General features: G+C 45.3%; 1 protein-coding gene across 6 annotated transcripts in view; it reads right to left on the bottom strand.

Moving 5' to 3' along the window:
- nup153 (nucleoporin 153) overlaps window positions 1–20663 on the bottom strand; it is a 65582-nt gene extending 44919 nt beyond the window's left edge. For 2 of the 6 annotated variants that reach the window (XM_079523251.1, XM_079523253.1), the window contains exons 1-3: window positions 20325–20663; window positions 1871–2093; window positions 21–383 (exon numbers count right to left, since the gene is read on the bottom strand). In XM_079523251.1, coding sequence (XP_079379377.1) covers window positions 21–383; window positions 1871–2093; window positions 20325–20402 — 664 coding nt within the window. In that variant the 5' untranslated portion in view covers window positions 20403–20663. The remainder of the gene's footprint in view (window positions 1–20; window positions 384–1870; window positions 2094–20324) is intronic. The other 4 variants (XM_079523254.1, XM_079523256.1, XM_079523252.1 and 1 more) reach the window with 4 other exon arrangements.
- Between the last annotated feature and the right edge of the window lie 1886 nt (window positions 20664–22549).

Here is a 22549-nt window from a genome sequence, read left to right as displayed (position 1 = left end):
ATCCCCGGTTGGTACGGTACCTTTCTCGGACGCCCGGGAGGAGAACCCGCTGGTGGTGGAGATGTTGTCGTCCTCGTGCTGCGACAGGTTGTCTTTGATCTCCTTGACCAGGGAGAAGCCCGTGGAGAAGACCCCGGGACCCCCGGGGGGCGTGGAGGGCAGGGAGAAGCCGTGTGAGAAGGGCCCCCCGGGGTGGGAGTGGTGGTGGGCCCCGGCCGAGGTGGAGGGCAGGGAGAAGAGGCTGCTGGGGGGAGGGGGGGCGACGGGGGAGGAGGCGTCCAGCGGGGGGAAGTGGAGGTGGTGGTGGTGGTGGGAGCGGTTCAGAGGCGGCCGAGAGAGAGCGCCGTCCTGGAAGTTTAGAGACGCCCTACTGGTCGAAGGCTCTGGAGGGGGGGGAGAGAGAGAGAGAGAGAGAGAGAGAGGGGGATAGAGAGAGAGGGGGAGAGAGAGAGAGAGAGAGAGAGAGGATTAGTTCAGTGGTTTAACACATTTAGACCCGATTTAGATTCTTAAAAAATGGCTTCTAAATCCTGACAGTTTTCTGAAATACCTATGATTCTGTCAGTGGTGCCCAATATTTCATGTCAAGGACATTGATATCAAACGGGAAAAAAAATATTCCGATTTTTCTTTTCAAATTTTTTGAGGGTCGGCCTATCCTTCTGCAATGTACTCCTTGCTTTTCGCGCATGCGCGCTGCCCTTCACTTCCCCGTTTAGCACTCGGAAAGAAAGGCTCGCCACGCGTAATCTAGGGAGCTCTCCGTGGTTCTGACCAGATGGCTGATACTTCCGTCTTCATTTCTGACCGGAATATTAACGCTTCTAGAGAGACTCGATCGTAATCGTAGCGGGGTAAGCAAGCAACATTATGCCTCCTGGTTTGTGTACGGAACGGAAGCCCCCTCGGCTTTCAGAGTAAAAGCTGCCATATCTGCCCGGCACCCCGAGCTTCCATTTTGAAAGAAATAGCGGCGCTGATTGTGTTAAGAGCGTCTGCAAAATGCGACAAACATGTCCCGGGCCTTGATGGCGTCGTAATGGCAGATTTTTGCATGCTGAAAATATCCAATCAACATGCTCACACCGCGTCGCACTTGTAGATCTGTTATTTTCAGACTGAAACGCATAAAAACGACTTGTCTTTTAGTTCTACTGGAGCTCTTCTCCACTAGTCCCTCCCAAACATTTTAGTCTAGATTTATTTTGACGACGAAATTGTCAATATATTTGAAGTCCTAGTTTTAAGTCGCCATTGCTTAGGCTAGGCGGCAGGGCATTCCACAGCCTTGGTGCCCAGGTGGGTGGCAAAGGACCAATTACCCTGGGTAACTAGGTTTGTCGTGATGGCCTCACCTGTGTGAGTGGTTTGTCATGACGACATCATGACGACCTGACCTGTCTCACCTGTGTGAGTGGTTTGTCATGACGACCTGACCTGTCTCACCTGTGTGAGTGGTTTGTCATGACGACCTGACCTGTCTCACCTGTGTGAGTGGTTTGTCATGACGACCTGACCTGTCTCACCTGTGTGAGTGGTTTGTCATGACGACCTGACCTGTCTCACCTGTGTGAGTGGTTTGTCATGACGACCTGACCTGTCTCACCTGTGTGAGTGGTTTGTCATGACGACCTGACCTGTCTCACCTGTGTGAGTGGTTTGTCATGACGACATCACGACGGCCTCACCTGTCTCACCTGTGTGAGTGGTTTGTCATGACGACCTGACCTGTCTCACCTGTGTGAGTGGTTTGTCATGACGACATCACGACGGCCTCACCTGTCTCACCTGTGTGAGTGGTTTGTCATGATGACCTGACCTGTCTCACCTGTGTGAGTGGTTTGTCATGACGACATCACGACGGCCTCACCTGTCTCACCTGTGTGAGTGGCGCTGGGCTCCGGGGAGTCCCGCCCGTCGACGGGAGGCGGTCCCTCCTCCTCTTGGCCACCGCCGTTGGGGGGAGGAGGGGGGAGGGGCGGGGGCTGCTCCGTGCCGTCGGCCCCCTCCCCGCCGTTGAAGTATCGCTGTAGCCACGAGGGGACGATGCTCTTCACCGTGTCCGTCACTCTGCTGATCAGACCTGGCTGCTGCTGGGGAGAGAGGAGAGGACAGATATTAATCCATTTATTAGGCCTGACGTCGAAATTAAAAAAATGTCTTCTAAATCCTGACCGTTTTCTGAAATACCCATGTTTCTGTATCAGTGGTGCTCAATATTTCATGTCAAGGACAACCCACAAATTATATGTAATTGGCCGCCGACCCCCATCTGAAAATATTATGTTGTTCCAGGGACCCTCCCCCAGAAGCAAAGATTTGAGTTAAAAAACGTTCGCTCTGAAAGAATATAATATTCAAAGATTTGCGCCACATTTTCACGATTTAAAAAAAAAAAAAACAAGTCGGGGCTTGTCAATCTGCTACTTTTTAAATGTAATCCCCAAAAAAAGTTATGTTTTGGACTTTTGACATACTAGTCTAATTAATACTTCCGCGTACAACAGTGTGGACGTGCCAAAAAAACAGACAATCTACAAACTCTCAGCGCGTTGAGTTTGTACATGTGTCTATTCTTGGCACAGACAGGACACCGACCGCTGGAGACTGTTCTACAGTCACACCATCCAGAGATTAACCCATTTTGACCTGAGATCAGATTCTAAAAATGTCTTCTACATCCTGACAGTTTTCTGAAAAAGCTATGTTTCTATGTCAGTCGTTCTTCGATTTTTCAAAAATAGCAGACCTACAAGCTCGTAGTGGCGTGCTATGAGCTTGTAGATCTGCTATTTTTCAATAGCTAAAGTATAACATAATGCTAACACCAAAAGGGGTTCCCGCCCAGAATGGGTTAAAATAGGGTGCATTTTGCATCCCAAAACGCAGTTTATAGTCGAGGGACGCAATAAATTGAGCAAGAGAATTGTACAGCAGACTTTAACCCATTTAGGCCTGAAGTCGAAATTAAAAATAATGTCTTTAAATGCATTTTTTTCTGAAAAACCTCATGTTTCTATATCAGTGGTTCTCAATATTACATGTCAAGGACCCCACAAAGTATATGTAATTGGCCGCCGACCCCCATCTGAAAATATGTTGGCTGGTAGGTAAACTGAACGATGCGGTGGAGGAGGAGGCTTGGTAGCCTAGCTCAGGGGTTCAACGTTTTTGGCTGGGGACCTCCGAAAATGCCTTGGCCATGTCCCGCGACCCCCGCCACGCCCTCCTCCCCACCACCAACACAACCCGACTGCAAAAATAACCTTAATAATAGATAAAATATATCGTAAATGAATACTAAAACCAGATATGATCATTAAGGAAAGTTTATGCATGCACCACGTACTATGTCAAATCCAAACTCCAAACCTTTTCATGTCAAGGACCCCGCTGACCCCCATTTGAAAAGATATGCCAGGGACCCCCATAAGAGAGGATTGTTACGGCTCTAGCAATGATTCTCAACCCGTTAAATTTCAAGGACCCCCATTTAATGGCATTTCTATCTCTGGGACCCCCAATTTATATTGTAAAAATCAATGTTATTTTAACTTTGAGAGTGTACACATGGGTTGGGGGGGACCCCACTTTGGGAACCACTGACCTACAGTATCTGACTATTCAGAATTTAACGTCATTTTGTAGTGCTACGTAACGTCCGGGTCCAAGTGGCACCAGCTCCCGTCCGCATCTCATCGTAAATAGAATATCTAAACGCGTGAATCTTTTCACAATGACGTTATTTTTCAGAAAGGAAGCCATTGAGGGTTAAAATGGGTCTTAATGCTTCCAACTCGAGTAGAATTATTAATGTTTTGTGTCCATGTGTCCATGACAAAAAACAAATATGATGTGGAGACAATAAAGACTATTATCAGTATTATTGAAGGTGGTAACAGTCCATTTGCTCAGTACAATATTTCGGGGGCATATTTAGAATGTGTGCAGGGTTGAGTATGTTGAATCTAGTTTGCATTAATGAGGATTTAGTGGACACAATGAAATAAAATGGCGATAGTATCCAGTGTGGGGCCAGACGGCCTGCCACAGCCAGATTTGGGAGAGCAGCAGCTTCGTTGTTGCGAGGAAAGCGGTAAAATGAGACTTTAGTGGTTGTTTTCGTCTCAGGATTTAGTCCGACGGAGCGTCGCAGCATAACTATATCGGGACACAAAAGCGACACAAAAGTAGGACCCGGAAGTATCTCTAGAGGGGGCGCTCACGTCACGGCTAAAATACTGAATAACCTCAAAAGACAAACACCCCACCCCACCCACCCACCCACCCACACACCCACACACCCACACACCCACACCCACACACACACACACACACACACACACACACACAGTTTCCGAGTCGACTAGGGGAAACACAGACTACTATAACCCGAGTGTACAGTTGCATTCACTGTAGTACATCAGTATCCGTCAGCACTTACACCAAGTTGGCGACCGACCTGAGGGTTTGTGAAATGAAAAGGTCAGCTAGTGTATGTTGTATGAAAAGGATGAGTTCAGACAAACAAAAACACAGAGAAATGCATATCTGTAACACTAACCCCCGTTTGCAAAGAGAAGCCATTCCTCCTCCCTCCCCCTCGGTGGAGTGGAGGAAAGTAAACTAGAAAAAGTGCCCTTCTGGGCACAGGTCTCCACCAGGAGGATAGGAGTGTGTGTGATGTTTGGCAAAATGTTTAGGAGTAATATAAACATGTTTGTTTGGGGTTTTGTGTGTGTGTGTGTGTGTGTGTGTGTGTGTGTGTGTGTGTGTGTGTGGTGACTTGGCCTGTTGTAGCGCCACCATGAGGCCGATTTGAAAACTGTCAAGTGGCATTTCTTTCTCAGCCTAGTGGGAATAGGCATGCACAGTTTCACCGCAATCGGACGCTGCGTTGAGGAGTTGTGGCGATTTGTACAAAACGGGTACAAAACGGGCTACTCCTGAAAACTTTGGAAGCCAATCGTAGCCAATCAGGATGGATAATTATGATAAATCAAACAAATCACATGATCACATGACTATGGAGAGCATCTGAAGAATCTGAAGAAGTATTATTAGAAAATGTGTTTTACATATAATGGCCTCCTGGTGGCGCTATAAAGAGCAGATGTGAAAAATTCCAGGCAAAGGTTTTTCCTTGACCTCTAGGGAGTGTGCATACAAGGTTTTACACAGATCGGTGCAGTTATAGGCAAAAACACAAATCGGTCAGTTATAGCGCCACCATGAGGCTGAGTTGAAAATATTCAAGTGGCATTTCTTCCTCGGCCTAGTGGGAATGTGAGTGCAAAATTTCACAGAAAGCACACGATATGTTCATGATTTGCAGCATTTTGTTTGAAACGGAGCACTCCTGCGAACTCTGGAAGCCAATCTTAGCCAATCAGGATGGAGTCTGAAAAATATGAAAAAAACGTTTTGTTGAATGGCTCTAGAGAGACTGTGTACCAATTTGCGTGATGTTTGGACAAAATCTGTAGGTGTACTGTCAAAACATTTGTTTTGCACAAAGCGACCTCCTGGTGGCGCTATAACAGGCCAATGTGAAAACTTTGGAGCAGAGGTTCAGCTCTGGCATCCAGGGAGTGTGTGTGCAGAGTATGGCTACGATCAAGCCAACGGTGCAAGAGATTAGCTGTTCACAGACGGACGGACGGACGGACACACGGACGGACGGAGTGCAAAACATACTCTCTCCCCATGCCTTCGGCCTGGTGGAGACAATTAAGGAGTACATTTACCGTAAGTACTGTACACTTGGAGGATATTCTGCATACTTGGTACTTTTAGTACTTTAACCCATTCTGGGCGGGAACCTTTTAGTGTTTTAATCCATTTTGGACTGAGGTCAATAAAAAAAACAAAAGGCTTCTAAAAACCCATGTTTCTATGTCAGTGGTGCTCAACCTATTTCATGTCAAGGACCCCCAGAATTATCTCCATTGGGCCACGGACCCCCTTCTCAAAATATGTAGTTCCAGGGACCCCCCAGAAGCCAATATTTTAGTTAAAAATGTTCGCTCTGAAATATATATTCAAAGATTTGTGCCACATTTTCACTATTTCTCAAAAATAGCAGACCTACAAGCTCGTAGCGCTATGAGCTTGTAGATCTGCTATTTTGCAATAGCTAAAGTAGAACAGAATGCTTCAAACACCAAAAGGGGTTCCCACCCAAAATGGGTTAAGCATTATGTTACGCTTTAGCTATTGAAAAATAGCAGATCTACAAGCTCATAGCGCGGCACTTGCAGGTCTGCTATTTTTGAAAAGTCCTGAAAATGTGGCGCAGATCTTTGAATATATATATATATAACCCTTTCAGAGCAAACGTTTTTAACTCAAATCTTTGCTTCTGGGGAGGTCCCTGGAACAACATATTTTGAGATGGGGGTTGGCGGCCAATTACATATCATTCTAGGAGTCCTTGACATGAAATAGTTTGAGAACCACTGACATAGAAACATTGTTTTTTCAGAAAACTGTCAGGAATTTAGAAGACATTTGTAGAATCGTCCTCAGGTCTAAAATAAGATAGTCCAAAATGTATCTAGACGGAATAAATGGGTTAAAGTACATTTTGATACCGATACTTTCGTACTTTTACTCGGTACATTTTGAATTCCGGACTCCGGAAGAGTAGAATTGATACTTTTACTTAAGTAAAACATGCGAGTACTGTCTTTTCAACAGCACCCTTCTATCTGGAAGTAAGTGGGTCAAGTCAAGTGGTGCGTGGCATTGTCTGTAGCCCAGCTGGCGGTGGGTTCCAATCACTGCAGACCTTACATTGCTACATTTCTATGGGAAAGCAATTCTCAACATTTTGGAAAGCACAAACGTTCGTGTTTCCGACGTCAATGCGTGAGAGAGAAACACCTGTGGACGGTTGTGTTCATGAGTTACTGAACCTAGTTATTAAATGTAATATTCCCCCAAAACAGTCACGGACCAGTTTTTAACCCATTTAGGCCTGACCTCAAAATTTAAAAGAAAATGTCTAAATCGTCCAGTTTTCTGAAATAAATATTTTCACGATTTAAAAAAAATAGCAGACCTACAAGCTTGTAGCACGCCACTCGGTGGCACGCTACAAGCTTGAATAGTGTATGCAATTAATGCATTCAAAAGAGTTGAGAAATGTTTTAGGGACCCATAATAGTGATTATTATTTAAGTTAAGTTTTGCCATAACCATTTATTTTTGCCATAAATCAGGTAGCTTTAAGGTACGGCCATGACAGCAATGGTAGGAAAAAAAAGGTATATAATATTAATCATATTCCCGTTGTCAACTTGTCATAGCACCCGTTTTAACTGTCTGTCTGTGTCTCACATGGAGATCTCTGTATCTGCCAGTCTGCCTGTGTGTGAAGAGTGCCAACTGACTGTGAAAAGTGGACTGGTTAAGTAATCAATTGGCAGGTGTGGGGTTGCCATGGCAATCAATTGGCTGAGGCAGAGGCTGGAAATTGCACAGGTGAGGGCACTTGGGCTAATTAGGACAAAGGCTTAGAGCCCACTGGCAGAGCCTGACCAGAGCCTTTTGTGCTGGTTCTGGAGAACCGTGGGTCCGACCGACTCGATACCGGGCACTGCACTCCCTGTAGAGGTGTGGAACGTGCGTGTCGAATGTGAAGTCGGTGAAGCAAACGGTTCCTGAGTTACGTGCATTACAACCGTACACACACACACACACACACACACACACAGAGACGTGGCACATTTATAGTATAGGATTAAAAACAACTCCCAACATTTTTCAAAATATTTCATGAATAAAATAAATCGAATAATTTCCATAAAAAAAAAAAAAAAGTGTTTAACTTTGCTATTTTCACTAGCTGAAGTAGTGAAAATAGCAAATCTACACGCTCATTTGTAGCTCACAACGCGCCCCTTCGCGCCGCAGCGCGAGCTTGTAGATCAGGTGGTACATGTCAAAGAAGCACTAGGGATTATTGGATTAGTCGGCTAACTTTGGGTTTAACCCCGGCTTATCATTATCACGGTGGTATCCGTCATAGAACCAGGCCACGCGGCATAGGTTACTTCTGCTGCACTCAGTGTTGTTTTTGGCAGCAAAATTAGATTTTTGGTCGTAATGACTGGTTTGACACTTGCTGAAAATAGCCTGATCTACAAGCTCACAACGTGTCGCAGCGCGACACGTTGTGAGCTTGTAGATCGGCTATTTCCAGCATGCAACCAATTGTAAAATGACTTATGCTGGATCTCTTGTCCACTAGTGCCTTCCTAACATTTTAACGTCTAGTTTTTATTTGTTGACGAAATTGTCAGTATACTTAGTCTTCGTTTTAGTCGTCATAGCTTAGTTTTAAATTAGTTTCCATTCAGTTTGTCAGTGAAAAAAGGTAGTCGACGAACGTTGTTTTTCGTCTTAGTTTTAGTCGACGAAAACACTGGCTGCACTGCTTACTTATCCAGAGTTATGTAAATCAAGACTGGGCCGAAAGCGTCGACACCAATGCTGCGCTCACACGGGCAGATGCAAAGATACAGTCTACCAGTCATTGTCAATGGAAGCACAGCGACATGAAGATACAAAGATACAGTCTACCAGTCATTGTCAATGGAAGCACAGCGACATGAAGATACAGTCTACCATTCATTGTCAATGGAAGCCAGCGACATGAAGATATAAAGATACAGTCTACCATTCATTGTCAATGGAAGCACAGCGACATGAAGATACAGTCTACCATTCATTGTCAATGGAAGCACAGCGACATGAAGATACAGTCTACCATTCATTGTCAATGGAAGCACAGCGACATGAAGATACAGTCTACCATTCATTGTCAATGGAAGCACAGCGACATGAAGATACCATTCATTGTCAATGGAAGCACAGTGACATGAAGATACAGTCTACCATTCATTGTCAATGGAAGCACAGCGACATGAAGATACAAAGATACAGTCTACTATTCATTGTCAATGGAAGCACAGCGACATGAAGATACAAAGATACAGTCTACTATTCATTGTCAATGGAAGCACAGCGACATGAAGATACAAAGATACAATCTACCATTCATTGTCAATGGAAGCACAGCGACATGAAGATACAAAGATACAGTCTTAACACTCTTATTACATTCACTGTATGTCACTACTGTATTCATAGTCACAGTTGTTCCGATACTGGTATCGGCTACTCGGGCCGATACCACCCTCAAGTACTCATACTCTGTACTCGGAACCGGCCTTGATACTCTGACCCGAGTACCAAAACATCCAATTGACACTATAGGCTGAACAAATGCAACGGAAGGAAGTCTGACCCAACACTGCAGCAAAATAATCGCCTCAAAACAGCCGATCTACAAGCATGAATGACAACCGACAAGTGTAGATCCAAGGAGATCCAACTGCATCTATGAGAAAGAGGGGGTAAAATAATCGTATCGGCACTCGTATCGGCACTAAAGTACTCGTAATTGGAGTACTAAAAATTAAGTACTTGTCCCGATACCATTTTCTTTCAGACAAAGTACGAGTACAACTCTAAGTTTTTATGAACTTAGGTGCAAAGCATCAGCCGGTGCATGGCATGCAGAGAACCGATTTGCAAGATGTAACCACGTTTAGAATGGATTATTCCAGAGGAACCAATTTAGAAGACAAAGGAAATCCATCCTATTCACTTGGGGCTCAGACAGACAGGTGCATTAACCACGACGGAAGAACTTTGACTACAGCAAGACGATGACAATGCTGTAATGTATGACTCTGTGCTAATACCACAGGGACTGGACTGGGGGGGGGGGGGGGGGGGGTCGACTAAAACTAAGACGAAAAGTGTTCGTCGACTACCTTTTTCCACCGACGCAAACTACACGGAAACTAAATGAAAACTAAGCTACTAAGCGGAAAATATGCCATCTACAAGCTCACAACGCGTCGCAGCGAGCTTGTAGACCGGCCATTTTCAGCAAGTGAACGACGCAAGTGAACGACGTCGTACATCGAGGCCCGCCAAAATACATTTTAGTCGACTAAATCAGACTAACACCGAGACATTCCAGGTGACTAAAGCCCTAAACCACACCAAAGGGTCAAGACGGTTTTAGCGTGTGAGGGTAGGTACCCTCACAAAAACTTGCAGTAATCCTGGTCTCTAAACAAACTGCCTCCCCCTGGCCAGCCGGGGCACCTGATGGAGGGGAAAGGAACTGGTTGGAATAACGTGTTCCTTCCACGCGCTACGTCCAACCAGGGAAACTCCCCCCTGTCAGGTGTAAAGGAGCAACTTGGACACTCAGGCAGGAAGGAAGCATGAGTTCAAGTCCGTTGCTCTCCCCATGTCCCCCATATATGGGGACTAGGTTGGCGGAGGGTGTGTAGAGAGCCCAGGATCACATTAGATAATTGGCACAGGGGTGAAAAAATGGGATACAAAATCGAGGGATAAAAATTTTAGGAAGACGGTTTTAGCGGTGTGATATGTCTTGACCCACGTTGACCAAACTAGGGATTTAAAACATGACTAAATGAAACAAAATGAAAACTATTCAAGAGACTGTGACTAAAACTAAAATCGAAACGTGCTGCCAAAAACAACACTGGTGAGGAATATGAAGAGAGGGCTCTGTGAAAACACCGCTGGTTAGCTGGTGCCATGTGCAACGCCCCGGGAACCGAACCCGGGCCTCCCGTTTTGGAAAAAAGCCACTTCACCCCTTCTGCAACCATATCCAAAAAATCCATTCTATACGAGTGGTGCTCAATATTTCATGTCAAGGACCACAAACATAATATGTAATTGACCGCCAACGCCCTTCTGGAAATATGTTGTGTCAGCGACCCCCCCTAAAGCAAAGATTTGTAATACGTCTATCACAAAAAATAGCAGATCTACAAGCTCGTATCGCGGCACAACTAAATCTTGAAAATGCAGCACAAATCTTTGAATATATATTGTCAGAGTGAACGTTTTAACTCAAATATTTGTTTTTTGGGGGGGGGGGTCCCTGGAACAACATATTTTCAGATGGAGGTCCGCGGCCAAATGCAGATAATTCTGGGGGTCCTTGACATGAAAAAGGTTGAGCACCACTGACCAATTTTCACAAACTGTGAAATCTGAAAACTGACAAATCTGAAAACTGACAAATCTGAAAACTGACAAATCGTCCTCGGGTCTAATTGGGTTAGACTTCTGCGGCCATCAGGCTGAGGTTGTGAACTTGTGACTGAGCCTCTCTACACACACACACACACACACCACTTCATATAGGCTGTGTAGCTTAGAGTATATATTAATAGAGACGGAGTTAACCCTGAGGCGAAATGGACATAGTGACCGAATTTGGTAACGCAGCGCTGGCCTAAACACATGAACGCGCTGGTCCGTTGACTATCATTGCGCACGTTCATGATGACACGTGAACGCCGTTTCATACGTGAACCGACGTGAACGCGTGCAACGATAGTCACCGGCCCAGCGCGTTCATGTGCTTGGGCCCAATCCATCCCAGAATGCACTCTGTTCCTACCCGGAAGGAGGAGTGAAATCGCCTCATGCGCTTTTGAGCAACTTAATGCAAGTGGATGGGAGGAGAAATCCAGTGCTGTCTCTATTAATATATACTCTAAGCTGCGTAGCCTCTCTGCTACACACACACACCACTTCATATACGCTGTGGTAGCCTCTCTGCTACACACACACACACACACACCACTTCATATACGCTGTGTAGCCTCTCTGCTACACACACACCACTTCGTATACGCTGTGGTAGCCTCTCTGCTACACACACACCACTTCATATACGCTGTGTAGCCTCTCTGCTACACACACACACACACACACCACTTCATATACGCTGTGTAGCCTCTCTGCTACACACACACCACTTCATATACGCTGTGTAGCCTCTCTGCTACACACACACACACCACTTCATATATGCTGTGTAGCCTCTCTGCTACACACACACACACCACTTCATATATGCTGTGTAGCCTCTCTGCTACACACACACACACCACTTCATATTCGCTGTGTAGCCTCTACTAGTAGCTCTCCACACACACACACACACACACACACACACACCACACACACACACATCTAGCTTCCAACACGTCACAAAGTGACATGTTGTAAGCTTGTAGATCCGCTACTTTTTTTGGAAAAAACTTAAAAATGTGCCAGTGATTTCTTTGTAGCCTATTATTATTTAAGTTATTAGTTTATATCTGTCCTGCGCAATTTGTGATTACCAAGCCTAAAAGACAAAACGGAAATACAAATTGTAACCCTCCAATGTTCAATGAAAACAAAACCACACAATTCAATTGTTAATGGACATTATTTTGTGTGACAATTAATTGTCAAATTAAAGTTGTAATGGTGACAGCCCTGGCTTGCACTGCTTCAACCTATCTGACCTTAACCCACTTTGGCCCGAGGACGATTCTATAAATGTCTTTAGTTTTCTGAAAACCCTATGTTTCTATGTCAGTTGGTTCTCAAACATTTTCATGTCAAAGACCCCCAAATATATATGTAATTGTCCGCCGACCCACATCTGAAAATATGTTGTTCCAGGGGACCTCCCCAGAAGCAACGATTTGAGTTAAAAACTAGGGATTCACCGAAAGAGAAATTCTTGGCCGAAACCGAATACCGAATATAGGAAACAGTTGGCCGAAAACCGAATACGATTAATATTATATATCTTTTTCCTAGCATTGCCGTCATGGCCGTACCTTAAAGCTACCCGATTTATGGCAAAATAAATGGTTATGGCAAAAATGTACTTAAATAATAATCACTATTAGGGTCCATAAAACATTTATTCAGCTCTTTTGAATGCATTAATTGCATACACTATTCGGTGATATATTTTCTGCCTATTCGGGTCGAAACCGAATAGGCCAAAAATTGCCAAATATTTTCTGCGGCCGAATATTCGGTGCATCACTATTAAAAACGTTCACTCCGTAAGAATATATTCAAAGATTTACACCACATTTTCAAGACTTTTAAAAAAAAAATAGCAGACCTACAAGCTCATAGCGCGGCACTCGGTGCCGCGCTATGAGCTTGTAGATCTGCTATTTTTCAATAGCTAAAGTATAACATAATGCTCATCATGCTTCAGCCAGAGAAGGACCGTCAGCTACTCAGACAAACCGCTGGATCATCGTCCGTAAGACCGTAAAGCCACAGTTCCTATGGATGGGTTCTCTGTGTGATTTTAAAGATTTAAGGGTGCCCCAGTTCTACTGTGTGACAAGGTCACGGTCATGGGAGCCCAGCGCCTGAGGCAGGGAGGTGAGCCGTGCACGTGGCATTGTTCTTCCCAGGAAGCGTTTCACGTCGGCTTGAAACAGAAGCTGAGTTTTGTGTGCTTTATTGTGGAGTGACCGTGTTCAGCTTTTCAGGCCTTATTAAACCAATGTAGACCTGAGGTACGATTCTAAAAACAAAAAAAGGCTTCTAAATCCTAAACAGTTTTCTGAAACACCTATGATTCTGTATCAGCGGTGCTCAATATTTCATGTCAAGGACCCCTAGAATTATATGTAATGGGCCGCCGACCCCCCCCCCCCCCCCCCCCCATCTGAAAATACGTTGTTCCAGGAACAACCCCCCCGGAAGCAACAATTTGAGTTAAAAACGTTCACTCTAAATGGTAAATGGTGCATTTATATAGCGCCTTTATCCAAGGCGCTTTACATAGATTGTGCATCAATTCACCCATTCACACACATTCATACACCGATGGCGGCAGAAACCATGCAAGGCACTAGCCAGCACATCGGGAGCAATTTGGGGTTCAGTGTCTTGCTCAAGGACACTTCGACACTAACTCTGGGGGAGCCCGGGTTCGAACAGGCAACCTTGCGGTTACCATCCAGCCACTCTACCCCTGAGCCACCACCGCTGAAAGAATAGGCACATTTTCACAATTTTTCAAAAATAACAGACCTACCAGCACTCGGTGCCACGCTATGAGCTTGTAGATCTGCTATTTCTCAATATCTAAAGTATAACATAATCCTTAAAAGTACCAAAAGGGGTTCCCGCCCAGAATGGGTTAAAGCCTGGGCCACCGGCACACAGCGAGCCAACCGAGTCAAGTCGACGAGAACCATGAATCCGAGGGACATACAGTATACAGCAAGCCAGACTCTAGACAGGGGAGTTTAGAAACCAGAACAGGAATACGACCAGTGCGTGCGCGCATATCTGACAGACCACGGGTCTGACAGGCGTTGCATCGTGCTTGGTTCGGGTTAGGGTAGGGTTTGGGGTAGTAGGTTGTCGGTCTAATGACTGTCGGACCTTTGGTGTGTCGGAACTAAAGCCTGTACCCCACACAGCACCCCGATTAAGGTGACGTGGATTATTTCCGTTTTCGTCAGGTGAAACCTAACATACATTTGCACGGCTTGGCTTTGACAACCTAGTCGTGATTGGCTGCCCTCCCCCCCCCCCAAATTCACGGGACCGCGCTCATGTGAATACGCTTGCGTTGTCGCACCGCGACTTCTCCGAGCAAAAGCGCAGGTCTCATTGAAAATGAACCATAGGAGAGTTTTATCGCTCCCCGTTTGCAAGGCCCTTCCTTTACTCTAATTAGGCACAGAGTGCCGCGCTACAAGCTTGTAGATCTGCCATTTTTTGAAAAATCTTGAAAATGTGGCGCAAATCTTTGAATGTTCGTTCTTTCAGAGTGAACGTTTTTAACTCAATTCTTTGCTTCTGGGGGGTTCCATATTTTCAGATGGGGGGGGGGGGGGGGGGGGTCGGTGGCCAATTACATATCATTTTGGGGGTCCTTGACGTGAAATATTGAGCACCACTGAATCTGATATAGAAAGGTATTTCAGAAAACTGAAACCCTTCATTGATTAAAAAGGGAACATTCCCTGACGGTGACGCGACGCTGACGCGGCCGGTGGCGCCCCGGTGTTAGAAGAATTTTTTTTTTATTTCGACGTCAGGCCGAAATGGGTTAATGCGTATTTTCAGCATACTGAAGTTTAATTGTGCGACGACTCGGTGGCTATAATGCACTTTCCTCTGCAACGCTGGACAGTGTGAAATAGATTGGCCCATGGCGTGATTTGATGTGACGAGAGGAAAAGAAAGCATCTCCCATAAATGTCTCGCACCAGTAATCTCCACAGATTAAGTCGGTTTAACGTTACTTTTTTTTTTTTAAATCACACTTGTGTGAAGTGAGGGGCGCTCTCCGCTCTTATCATTAGAGATGCTCCGATAATTTGCCGATATTCACTCTGATCGGTAATCGGCATTTACCAAGAAACTGATCTTTTACAAACCATTTAAGTGGTATAAATGTCAACCAGATATAGAGCATATATCTGGTCACACACACACACACACACACACACACACACACACACACACACACACACACACACACACACACACACACACACACACACACACACACACACACACACACACACACACACACACACACACACACACACACACACACACACACACACACACACACACACACACACACACACACACACACACACACACACACACACACACACACACACACACACACACACACACACACACACACACAATAATTTCGGAAATATTAAAATTTGCAACATTTCACAAGATCAGTATCAGTACCTATCGGTATCAGCCGACCATGAGAAAAACAATCAGTGATCGGTATCGGTCCCCAAAGAAACCTGATCGGAGCATCTCTACTTATATCATCATACATCACCTTCCGGGGCACATGTGTTTGGGCCGACGTATTAACAGTCCTACGGGCATTAGTTCCGACACCCTAACCCAAAACCCGGACCCTAAACCTAACCTCACCTCACAGGAAGCCACGGGTTAGTTGTAACCTGCCGCGCATGTCGGAAGCGACAGTGTTGTTGGTCTAAGGCGCGATTCATGCTCCCATTTTAGAGCCGAATAAAAGTCGGTTCGGCTCTGTAGAGCCTACAATGTGACGTCATTTGAGGTTCGGGGGGGGCGGGTACCGTCCTAAAGTCGGCTCTTCGGTGCTAGTACTGAAAATTTCTGACGAGCCGAAATCATTTCGGCACTACAGCGGTAAAATAAGAGTATGAATCGGCCCTTAATGCCTGTCGGACTGTTTGTCTGTAAGTCTAACAAACTTATGCACCCCCACATTCCGTGCTCAGCCAATCAAATAATTTCCGTGGTACACACACAGACACACAAATACTGACAAACTGACAAACACTGTGCATACTAGGAGGGGCTAGCGGCTAGACAGTGGACAGCAGGTGCATGTGTTATTGCCAATAGCGAATAATAATCCGACGGCTTGTTATTCCGACATTACTAAATACTAACCCTACCCTTAACCCTGGCCTAACCGTATCCATAACCGCACGCGGCCTTAACCCATTTAGACCTGACGTCGGATTTTTTTTTTTTTTTTAATGTCTTCTAAATCCTGACAGTTTTTCTGAAATACCTCATGTTTCTATATCAGTAGTGCTCAATATTTCATGTCAAGGACCCCCAGAAATATATGTAATTGGCCGCTGAATATGTGGCCCCCAAAATATATACAGAAGCAAAGATTTGAGTTAAAAACGTTGGCTCTGAAAGAATATATATTCTGAGATCTGCACCACATTTTCACGATTTTTCTAAAATAGCAGACCTACAAGCTCGTAGCGCGGTACTCGGTGCCGCGCTACGAGCTTGTAGATCTGCTATTTTTCAATAGCTAAAGTATAACACAATGCTTAAAACACCAAAAGGGGTTCCCGTCCAAAATGGGTTAAGCGGCCACAAAATGTTGGACTAATGGGAAGTCAAACTAATGCGCGGTCCCCAAATATTGTTTTGTGGGCCCTTTTTAAAATGGGTTTGCGGTGCTAAAACCCGGACGTGGCTACGGACTGTATTTCCAGGCCACATGGCTGGCCTTTATGGTCTCGTATGTCCTGTGAATAAATTCACCTGGGGAGCATTACAAAGTGAGTTGCGAGCCCTTGCTTTTGTTCATGTCCTTTATGGTCTAAACCACCGAGAGTCTAAAGAGGCCACCCGTTCACCCACGGGCCCCCACTACCACCACCACCACCACCACCATGGCAGAGAGGCCACCCGGTCCCGGGCCCCAGCCAGCACGCCTCACAGCCCCGCCATGAGCCACGTTTTGACAGAGAGCACACGTGTGTGTAGAAACGACAGAGCGGAGCCTCCACATGTTGAAGACACGGGGGGCCAAAAGGTTAGCAAAGAGGAATTTCCATTCCTAGAGAATTTCACCAAGCAAGTCACATTATGACATGTAGATACTAGGCCTGTCAGTTATTACACTATTATTTCATTTGAGATAATCGTAGTCGTCAATCGTTTCCATGTTGAAAAATGTCCATAGATTTAAAAAATAAAATAGCTTACAGAAAAAAATAGCTTACAACACGTCACTTTGTGACGTGTTGTAAGCTTGTAGATCAACCATTTCTGCAATTCTGTAAATATTTTGGAAAGAAAACATTAAAGTGTCAGTGATTTCTTTGTATATTTAAGTTATTAGTCATATCTTCCCTGTGCAATTTGTCAATACGAAGCCTAAACGGCAAACAGAAATACAAATGGTACGTAACATTCCCATGTTCAATGCATATAGAACAAGATCAAAATCATGAATATTTGTGAGACAATTAACGGCCAGCCTAAATTAGTAATCCTGATAGCCGTACATGTAGATACCGTTAGAATGTTGACAGGAGCTCACGCAGCACGCTGGTGGATTATTATGGAAGGCCAACACACTTGTTCAAACACAACAAACACTGTCAAGGTAAAGTTCACCACTACTTCTGCACGTCTTGTTTACTTTGGTGTGAAACGCAGCAAGCAAAGCACCACCGTTTGAAGTCCCGGCTAGCCGAGTAGCCAAGTCCGAAGTTTCAATGCTTGGGCCAAGTAACGCATTTTCACTCCCGAGCATTGAATCCAAAACGTGTTTTGATAGCGTCTTAAAATGTCAACGATGTGCAAATATGGACAGTTTTACATGTGGTGGGAGTTTCGAAATGCACACTAGCTGCCCTGGCAGGCCTGTTATGTGGGAAGTGGAACCCAAACAAAGAATTACGCTTATTATGCTTATTATGCAACATGACTGTTATGAATATGAACATGTGATTAGATTGATTGATATTTAATTTTTAAAAAATCCATGATTGCAACTGCAACTTCAGACGTTTGATAAATGTGTGAGCCAGGCTGTGTTGGGGTTGTCTTCACTCAACCAGCTGAGAGATCAGATCCCGCCTTCCTCCCAGCTCTTGTCCTCAAAGGAACTCTAGTCTAGTGAGTCTACTCTGTGGCACCATTTTTTTAATACTAGGGCTCCTGCTGCTGCTAACATGCTAAAGGCTGCATTTTAACCCCAGTTTAAACAAAGCAACAAAAAAACATAAGAGAAGGACTTTTGGGGATCGAGGGAAACAAGGAAAAGCCTCGACTGACTGAACAACACAACGTGGGGATGATGTTGTATACACCAGACAGATGTTTGATCCAGATATTTATGAGAGGAATTACACCTCCTCCAGTTGGAACCATGTGGGTTCAACCAACACACACGCGCGCTCGCTCGCTCCTACGCAGCAGTCAGTATGAGGCTACAGCTGGCGAGCAGTTAGCGGCAGCCGAGCCGCCGGTTCAAAAAAAAGGCAACGTTTTTGCCGTTTTCTCTTTCAACTTCTTCGCCGCCTCGGCCGGCGTCGCTTCTCATCTCGACAAGAAAGAAAGAAACAGGCTCTTCTTGTGGCCCCGCCGCTTGAAGAAGAGCCTGTTTTTTCTTGTCGGCAAGCGACAGAGAAACGTTATAACTATATAAGCAGGCAGGCGGCCGGCGGCACACAATGCGCGGCCGTTAGGTTAGCAGCAGCACGGATTGGGCTGACGGGCTAACGGCTAACGGTTCATAATGTCCACAGACAGACAGCAGTGTAACGGCCGGTAAAACAACCGGTGACAACACTGTTGTTCAGTTACACAAATACACACACACCGTTTAGCCCTCTCTGCGTGTTAGTTAATACACGTGCACGCACACACACACACACACACACACACACACACACACTTGTCAACGGAGACTCGTTGACTAGTATGACTACACGTTACGTTCCGCTAGCTAGCTTAGCAGGCTAGGCTAGGCTAGCTAACTATATCATTTTCCGGGGAGGGAAGTAGCATGCTAATAATGCTAATTTAGCATTACGGCTGTTGTGTTACGCCGCCGTGAGTGACCACGTTGAAATGTGTGACCTCCGGCGTCGCTGTTTTTTTTCTTTTTTTTTACGATACCAAAAATGAATGTTTAACAACCTTCATATTAAAGATGTTGAGCTTTGTTTGGTCCATAACTCCATATCTAACAACCCTTTAGCTCAAGAATCAAACGAGACATGAAACATTCGCCAAACACACACACACACACACACACACACACTAGCAGATCTACAAGCTCACTATTTTCACAACATCTTAAAACATTCGTTTTCTAATTTATGGAATTTCTTCATGGAATTACTTTGGGGGGGGGGGGGTCATTTAATTTTATTTGTAATTCATGAAATGTTTTGACTTTGGTAATGTATTTAATTTTGCTTTGAAAATGTTGTGAAAATTGAAATAATCAAATTAAAAACAAAACAAAAATAAATAAAGGGTCCCTCCCGACCCAGTGTTTTAGGGGAACCAATCATTTTGATATACACACACGCGCACACACACACACACACACACACACTTTCCCCAGGCATTTACAACGGTTTTTATTATGACACTTGCCTTTTGACAACAATGTATCCATGTTTTCTCATGGAAATAAAGCTCATTTGAATTGAAATCGAATTAATCCCCGAATCAGACCAAAAAAAACGATCAAAACATCGATCGAAGCTAATTATTAAATAAATATCTAATCAATCCCTCGTTGCGACAAAACATACAAGGCAGCGACCCGCCACCGTCCGGGGTCACAGAATTCTTCAGGGTCGCCGCTGCGCGTGTGACCCCGCATGACGCTCTTAGTACAGCTAGCATAGCAGCGCGTGGAGGCCAGTCAGCCCAGAGTAGACCAGCCAGCCAGCAGGGCCCACAAAATGTCTGATCCAACACAACACAACAATAACACAACCAGCCCGGTGGGCCGGTGGTGGTGTGGTGGTGGTCCGCAGCCCGGCCTGGCCCGGCCCGGACCCCCCCACGGGGACCCTCCTCTCCTCCCAGACAGACACACACAAGAGGGGTTTATTTAGGGTACCAACCTGTCTGCTCTTGGCGTAAGGTTTGGAGGAGATGTGGTATCTTCTGCTTCGGATTTTCCCTCCACCCGTGGCCGCCATGACGGAGGCTCTATGGTCTGGCTGCTGCTATCTATGCTGCTCTATGACTGCGAGTTTTTGGTTTGCTTTGAAAATAAGTATTAAGTATCTGTCTCTCGCTCTCTCCGTCCGTCCCGTCCGTCCGTCCGGCGGTTCGCTTGGTTTCGGCGCCGTGGTTGTAGCTGTCATGCACTCAACTCAACTATAGGCACAGGCGTAGTAGCGCGAGCGAGCGAGCGAGCCGCTGTTTCGCCGCCGCCGCGCAGAGCACTGTGGGAAATGTAGTCAGCAGCTCCCCAGTGAGTCACTCACCACAACGCATACAGATACAGTTGAAGCACTTGTTTTCGATACACAAAGAACAGAACACACACACCGTGACACAGACACACACACGAACATTGTCTGTCTGTCTGTCTGTCTGTCTGTCTGCCAACAGTCATTAAGACATGTAAATCCCTTGACTCCTTCAAAACCGCACTCAAAGGGCACCTACGGACGGCTGCAATTCGAAACTGGCCCCCGTAAAATCTGAACCCCCCACCGCCCACCCCTTTTTCCCCTCACTGTATATGTTTCTTTTCCCTGTTTCCCTCCTTTATGATGAATTCCTGTTCTGTTCTTTGACTATATAGAAGTGTCTATTTGTACGTCTCTAAATGTTTTGATGAATTGAACAAGGTGGACCCTCTTGTAAACAAGTGTAATGCTTAATTGGGTCGTCCACTCACAGTTAACAGTCTTTGTATTGAGTTTGTGCTTGAAATGTACTGTAATTCTGCAAACTGTTAATACATATTTCAATCAATCAATCATTATTCATCATAAAGGAGGTAAAAAGGGGAAAGAAACATATACAGTGATGGGAAAAAGGGGTGGGCGGTGGGGGCGGAATTCAGATTTTACGGGGGCCAGTTTCGAATTGCAGCCGTCCGTAGGTGCCCTTTGAGAGCGTTTTTGAAGGAGTCAAGGGATTCGCATGTCTTAATGACTGTTGGTAGGGCGTTCCACATTATTGGGTCGTCCACTCACAGTTAACAGTCTTTGTATTGAGCTGTGCTTAAAATGTACTGTAATTCTGCAAACTGTTAATACATATTTCAATCAATCAATCAATCAATGGTGGCCTATATAATTTAGTCCCTTGTTTGTGCCGAATCTGGGTTGTACATGGTTCGTTGCACTCCCTCTGGTGTTGTGGGTGTGGACTTCATTAACATTAAGGAAGTATCTAGACAGGTACATGGGTATCTTGGTGGTGTATCGAATCTTGTGGACCAGACCCATTGCAAGATGCTGTACTAGTGTACTCTGTCGTCGACCCTAAGCCATTCCAGCCTGTCAAAGTGGGCAGCGGTGAGGTGGGTTCGGGGGGTGAGGCCAAGTAGGAGCCTGATCAGTTGGTTTTGTGAAGTCTGGAGCCTAGTTTTAAGGGCCTTTGAGGTGCTGTGGTACCAGGAGGTGCATGCATAGTCAAAGAAACCTTGTACAAGGGTTCCTGTTAAGGTCTTCAAGGTGTTTTTGTTGACCAGTGAGGAGATCCTGTAAAGGAATCTTGTTCTTTGGTTGACTTTTTTGATTACGTTGGTGGCCATTTTATCACTGGAAAGATTAGCCTCCAGGATGGAACCTAGGTAGGTAATTTCATCTTTCCGTGTGATAACATTGTCACCCACTCTAACCAAGAAGCCATTTGCCTTGCTGAGATTACTATTAGATGGGGGGGGGGGGGGGGACCATCTGTCTCCCCTCCAGGTAGGATTGCATCCAGCTCACTGATGTGCTATCGAAACCAATTGCTTTTAGCTTGTTAACCAGTATGGAGTGGTTCACGGTGTCAAAAACCTTTTGGAGGTCCAGCATGACCATGCCGCAGTATTTGCCAGCATCCACCTCATGTTTGATGTGGTCGCTCAAATAGAGAAGGCATGTGTCAGTGGAGTGGGATGTTCTGAAGCCAGATTGGAACATTAATTTATTTGTGGCAAGATACTTTTCAACCTGTTCATTTTTTCGGATCACTTTCGAGATGGAGCTTAGAATAGGAATAGGGCGGTATAGTTGCCGGGGTCTAATTTACTCCCTTTCTTGTGCAAGGGGGTTACTTTGGCCAGTTTGAAATCTTGTCTGTCTGTCTGTCTGTTTGTTTAAGGGCTGTATGTCTGTAT

Source organism: Electrona antarctica, assembly GCF_951216825.1.
Source record: "Electrona antarctica genome assembly, chromosome: 15".
In the NCBI taxonomy this organism is placed as follows: Eukaryota; Metazoa; Chordata; class Actinopteri; order Myctophiformes; family Myctophidae; genus Electrona; species Electrona antarctica.
Note: the sequence above shows the minus strand (reverse complement) of the source record. Positions and strands in the feature narration are given on the sequence as shown.